The sequence below is a fragment of the Chaetodon auriga genome, chromosome 11 (assembly GCF_051107435.1).
Source record: "Chaetodon auriga isolate fChaAug3 chromosome 11, fChaAug3.hap1, whole genome shotgun sequence".
In the NCBI taxonomy this organism is placed as follows: Eukaryota; Metazoa; Chordata; class Actinopteri; order Chaetodontiformes; family Chaetodontidae; genus Chaetodon; species Chaetodon auriga.
The window spans coordinates 21645169-21650794 of NC_135084.1; the positions used below are offsets into that span (position 1 = coordinate 21645169).

At 47.5% G+C, this 5626-nt stretch overlaps 1 protein-coding gene across 2 annotated transcripts; it reads right to left on the reverse strand.

The window, feature by feature from the left end:
• Positions 1–869: 869 nt before the first annotated feature.
• LOC143327781 (uncharacterized) lies at positions 870–4350 on the reverse strand. 2 transcript variants are annotated; one of them, XM_076742258.1, is made up of 7 exons: positions 4200–4350; positions 3716–3935; positions 3114–3308; positions 2613–2782; positions 2356–2505; positions 1465–1637; positions 870–1389 (listed from the first exon to the last, which is right to left on the reverse strand). In XM_076742258.1, the coding sequence occupies exons 2-7, from the start codon at positions 3899–3901 to the stop codon at positions 941–943; spliced, it is 1323 nt and encodes a 440-aa protein (XP_076598373.1). In that variant the 5' UTR covers positions 3902–3935; positions 4200–4350; the 3' UTR covers positions 870–940. The 2 variants fall into 2 exon arrangements, with proteins under 2 accessions (XP_076598373.1, XP_076598374.1); XM_076742259.1 differs by having other exon boundaries at positions 2613–2779; positions 4200–4337.
• Between the last annotated feature and the right edge of the window lie 1276 nt (positions 4351–5626).

The following is a 5626-nucleotide window of genomic DNA, read 5'->3' on the forward strand; positions in this document are numbered from 1 at the left end:
ATTCTGCCTGAATGCTTCGCCTCCATATCTTTCTCTATTCTAGACATACATGTAATCACACACTCTCCAGTTCTTTCTCACACACTCGCGCCAACACACCCACACACAGAAATCCACACACACACACACACACACACACACATACACACACTCCTTCCCGGGCTGACATTCACACAGAGCTGCCAGCTACGCCACATGAGAGCTCCTTCCTGCGCCACTCGCCCACCTGCTGCAGCTCGCACCATAACGCAGAGAGAGAAAGCATCTTTTCAACCTTTCTGAGTGAGAAACACTTAACGGAAAGTGTCATCTCTTCTGTGACCGTCACTCAAAGTGTCCTCTTTTTCAGCACGCCTTACATCCGTCCTGTGCAGGTGGCGGACAGATTGACGTGCTTGTGACCTTTCCAGAGGAGTGCGGTCACAAAAAAAAAGTGACAAGAGGCCTGAAGTAACGTTACATGTGAGGGGAGGAAAATCACTATTAACAGAAATATTTTTGAGAAGCTCAACTTTACATTTACAAGGTACACTGACGCACAAGCAGGACGAAAAGTCTTCAGCAGCAGTCAGTAACAATTGAGACTATAACAGCACTTTACTGTCGTACTGTAAGCCTATTGGCTGCATTGGCTCTGCTCACACATCTGTTGTAATTTCATGACTCTTCTGTGATGTTTTTCATGTTACACCTTTCTTGCATCTTGTAAACATGAGCCTACGTCAGACAGACTTCATAGAAATCACACTGATACCCGAACTCCAAATTTTAATGCCACGTTAGCATTTAGCATTGCAGACTAATCTGCCATCCAGCTTCTGTCCAGCAATCAGCTTTCAAGCTCTCAAACAAACAACATCACACAAAGATTTCATGTTTCTGAGTTTAGTTTAATGTTTCTCTTCAATAACTGGCTGCCGCCTTGTGATTGCTGCTGTTTTCATGTACTTGTTGCGCTGTGAAGGCTGTGATCGAGGCTCTCATCCTGCTGCGTCTCCACAATGCTCAGTTTCAAGCTTTCATCTCTCTGCTCGTGTTCCTCCGCCTCCTCTCGTCTTCCTCTCTTTCCCTGTTTCTCATCTTTCCTCACGTCCACTCCCTGTGCTGCGTTTATGCCCTCTGCGCGGTCTTTAAGATGCACTCCGTCGCTTTGTTCTGTCCCACCTCTCATCCCCGACTTGGTTTTCCGTCCTGGTTGAGTTCTTAGCGCTCTCAGATTGTCTCCAGCCTCGATAAAGTAGTTCTCCAGCTGTGCCACAGGTCCTTTACCTGAGAACAAACAGTCCAGGTATGCCTGGGCGTACTGATCTGAGGTGATCAGGTCCAGGTTAATGGAGGAGGACACAGCTGCAGAGGTGCTGTCAGGCCCTGAGACTCTTCTTCTTTTCCCTGTGAAGATCAGCTTATTTCAGTTAAATGCAACTAGACTGAGAGGCTTGAGTAGGTTACTTCTAGAGAGTCTACCTGTCTCTGTCTCCATGGTGGATAGAGGGATGGTCACACTCTTTCCTGTCTCTCTGTCTGTCACAGTGAGTGCCGTCATGGAGCCCTCCTCTGACGCCTCGCTGGGGGGGTCACATGATGCCAGGAGACCCCCTCGGCATTTGACGACAGACACTGTGTGAGACTTATAACGCCTGTAACGAAGACGTGGGGGGTCAGAGGATGACAGGAAGAACTGAGAAAGACTTATTCCTTAACTTACAGTGATGAGATGTTGCAAGCTTAATTGATGGGCGAGGGGCTGCCTGGTGTCACTAGGTTGAACGATTGATTTACGCTTTGGCTCCCATGTTTATTCTCCCATTTAACTCACATGCTGTTGATTGTGACATGATTGCAGCTACTGCCTGTCAGACAGAATATTTTCACTGTAAGCAGTAAGTCTGACCATACGCTAAAAGTTAAGGGCTCGACTTTTCTGACAGTCTGATAGCTTTTTTGTGTTTTGCTGTCAAATCTGCAGCTGGCTGGAGAGCTTGTCTCCGAGCAGACAGCCGGGCCCTGCGTGGCTGTGGTTTCCACTGTCAGTGTGCTCCATTAGGCTCCTGCTTCCACTGAAGTGCTGCGTGTTTGCTGCCTGACAACACACTCTCAAAAAGTCTTCACTGTTTGGAGTTGGACTGCATGCTGTGTGGTACACTTCCAGCATCGGCCGTCCACCGACACTCAGAATGGCTAATGCAATTAGCAAAATTTGCAGCCTAACTTATTATGTAGCCCACTTTGGCCTCATCAGTGACCCAGATGTTGCATGAGGAGTCAGTACCACATACATCTCCACATCAACATGTTGGCTGCTGCTAAAGTGGTGAGACCCTCCACAGTGTTTGATTGCTGTAACTACTGTGTTACCTATAAGCAGGTATGATCTGTGTGAGGTCCTCCTTGTATTGCTCCAGTGCCGCCCTTGCAGCCAGGGGCTCAGCTTTCCCCTCAAGAGCGGCCAGGTGAACCAGCATCTGGGTGTTGAACGCTGCTCCGCTGGCCCAGTGCCTCAGAGACCTGAAGGACCAGACAGCGTGAGACCAAAACGAGCTCCTCGTGACCACTGCTGAGCTGACTGTGTGACACTCTCCATCCTCTGCTCCACCTGTGCTGTATCCTCTCACCTGGAGTCACAGTTTCCCCCGAGCAGACAGGTCTTCAGCTGAGTGAGGGTGAGGCTGAGCTGGGCCTCCAGTCGGACGGAGTCCTGGATCAGCTTGTTTTTGTCGTTCAGGTTGATCCTGCAGCGCTTCAGGTACTCCTCCATCACCTCCTGCAGCTCCCACACCCTCTGCTGGAGGTAAAAAAAATTAAACTAATATAAATCACCATGAAACTTCCCCAGTTGATTAATTACATTAAGACAATAGGAACATTTGGTGTGTATGAGTGCAAACAAGGTCATATCTAATGAAATATGCTCTAACTGAAATCTGAATTAAAATACACAGATGATTTCTCTTCACCAGCCTGTAGGAGGACACGCTGTGTCAGCAAAATAGCCCAAAATTTCCAAATTGACCAGTGCGTGAAAAAAGCCGCTGCGCCGTCCTGCTGTGTCTGCCCCTCAGCGAGCTCTTACTACGTTCATAAATTGCTCTATTATTTTCTATCAGAGGCTTTACCTGGCACGATGATGACCCCGCTGACTTCTCTTTCACACCTGCTGACTGTTTTGATGATGTGTAGGCCATATCCATCACCATGGTAACCACTAATCCCACCAGGCCGGCCAGGCGGGGCTCATCCGAGAAGGTCGACAGTCGGCCAATCAGATCCTTCAGGTAGGTGGGCGCCCTTTTCCCGATGTCGCCCTGCAGCTGGGTGAGAGGAAATAAACGGCAGCTGTTTCCCATCATCTGTCTCAATAGAATAACTGAGCAGACTGCTCTGCCGTCTTTTTCAGAACAACTGTGAAGAGCGTTTTGTCATCATCACATTGCTCCTCGTTGGCCACTTTATTGATTTGTAACCTCTTCACGATCCCCAGCAGGACGTTTCGAGCACTGAGTGGTGCTTCATTTTGGCACAATCGCTCTTTCTCAAGGCAGCGACGTCTGTCTTTACCCTCCTGTTCATCGCAAAATATGGGACGGATTTCAAGCGGAAATCAATGAGCAGCTCACCCGCTCAGTCTACGTGAGGAGGGGGAGATCACGCCATCAGACGTGCAGCAGGAGCGTCACGCAGACATTTACCGCCACGCTTTCTTTAAAACCTCACCAACCTGTTGCAGTTGCTCCTGGAGGCGGGCCTGGGAGTCGGAGCTCTCATCGTGATTGGCGAGGAAGCGAGGGTGGACGACTTCGAGGTCAGGTACGGCGCCGCCTTCCAGCATGGCATCGTAGAGGAGAGAGCCAATCGCATCCTTGACTTGAGAAAGCTCTTCTTCTGATGAGAACAGCTGGCCCATGATGGCAGTGAATAATCCTAATCTATGACAGCGTCTGAGGAAGAGTAGAAAAGAGAAAATACAGCAGGAACAAACACAAACCATTAGCAGTGAATAACTGGTGAGAACAGTGAGTATTATATCCGCAGATAACATAACAGTGTAATTACAGTCTATCTATCGCTTAACTTCTTTATTACATCATTATAAACATCATATAATACATTAGGATCTTAAAGGTTTTAATTGTTGTGAATGTCTGTAGATGCTACACACCTCAAGACGCACATAATATAAATATACATTTAATTCATCATACCAGCAGGACGTAACAGTTTCCTCAAAAACAGCACCCTAACATTTCAGACTAACGCTCCAGCAGCTGTTCAGTCACATCTGATCTCTCTGTCACTGCAGCGAGCCTTCTGGGCAGCCGGCCTCTCTGTCTTCACTTCCCCTCTTCCTCCTCTGAGCCCCCGCCTGCTGCAGTGACGAGTCTAACCAAGACAACACGGCAGCAGGACGCAGCTCTGCAGCACACCGAGACCTCCCCCTAGCGGCGGCAGGCAGGAAGCACAGCAGCTTTGAACGCTGGGGAGAGTCTGTCATGGCTTCGAGGCCAAGGACGCCGGCCTGTTAGGGCTTTGTCTGAGTAATCTCCATTGTTTTTGCCTGTCTGCTGTTGGTGCCTGGAGAGCTAAAACCTCTGGGAATGGTTATTTTGCACTCTTTCTTTTTTGTGCTATCTTTAAGTGAACGCACGGTAGTGAAATTAAACTAATCCTCCTTGTGCTGGGGGAGTCCCTGGAAGAAGCCGGAGGTCCTTGGGAATGAAAGTAATAGCTCCAAACTCTTTATGGCTGTGTGAAACATTGAAAAAATAGGCCAAGGGCTTTCAGCTTTTTTATTTAGCTAAGTGGAACAGTGGCCTTGGTGATGTTGACTTTTTTTTTCCTTGCTAAAACATGGGGCAAGGGGATTTGGGATTTTCTGTAGTGTGATAGATGTTCTTTGTTAACTGGGACAAGGGCTTGTGAACTGTCAGGCCTCAGAGTTTAGTGTGGAGCTAAATGAAATGCCCCACACTGTGTCGAGGCCTGTGGCTGATGTCTTGTCTGTTAATCACTTAGATTAAACTTCCTGGACCTTCCTCCTCGCTCTGTAACCTGTTTTTCACAATCACTGTTTCAGAGGGATTATAAACTTACTTTACCTCCTTTTCAATTAGCGCGTTCCCGTATTTGATGTTATTTCACAGATGTACTATACATGCAGTGTTTGTCAAAAGCACCAAATTCAGCTATGATTCTTTAAAGCTGCTGTGATCAAAGTTTTATATCAGCACTGAATTAGATGGCTGTGTGTAATGTGTCAGGTGAGTCATTGTGACGAACCCACAGAGGATTATCACTCGACTTTTCAGTTTCCCTAAAATCTATAAAACATACATATTGCATTAAGTATTTACCGCCTCACTGTGACTTTTTGTGTTCACTCACTGCAGCAGACACCCAAGATTTGCACCTTGCTCGTTAACAAAGTGGAGCATTTAGCTGCTTAAGAGTCAGATATTCCCCTCAAGAGATGATGGAGACCAAACCAGAGTTTGAAGGAGTGTTGGACGTTCATTCATTAGGTGGCCAGGAACAGTCCAAATGAGTGCACATGATGCTCTGTAACTGCATCAATAAGCAACTGTGTGCTAGCATTAGCTTCATAAGGTGACAGCAGGTCAGTGTTAACTTG

Coding starts and splice junctions, on each gene's coding strand:
- LOC143327781 (XM_076742258.1), bottom strand. CDS start 3,901: ATGGGCCAGCTGTTCTCATCAGAAGAAGAGCTTTCTCAAGTCAAGGAT. Junction 3,309..3,715: donor TCCAGGAGCAACTGCAACAG/GTTGGTGAGGTT, acceptor CCTCTCACCCAG/CTGCAGGGCGACATCGGGAA. Junction 2,783..3,113: donor CGGGGTCATCATCGTGCCAG/GTAAAGCCTCTG, acceptor TTTTACCTCCAG/CAGAGGGTGTGGGAGCTGCA.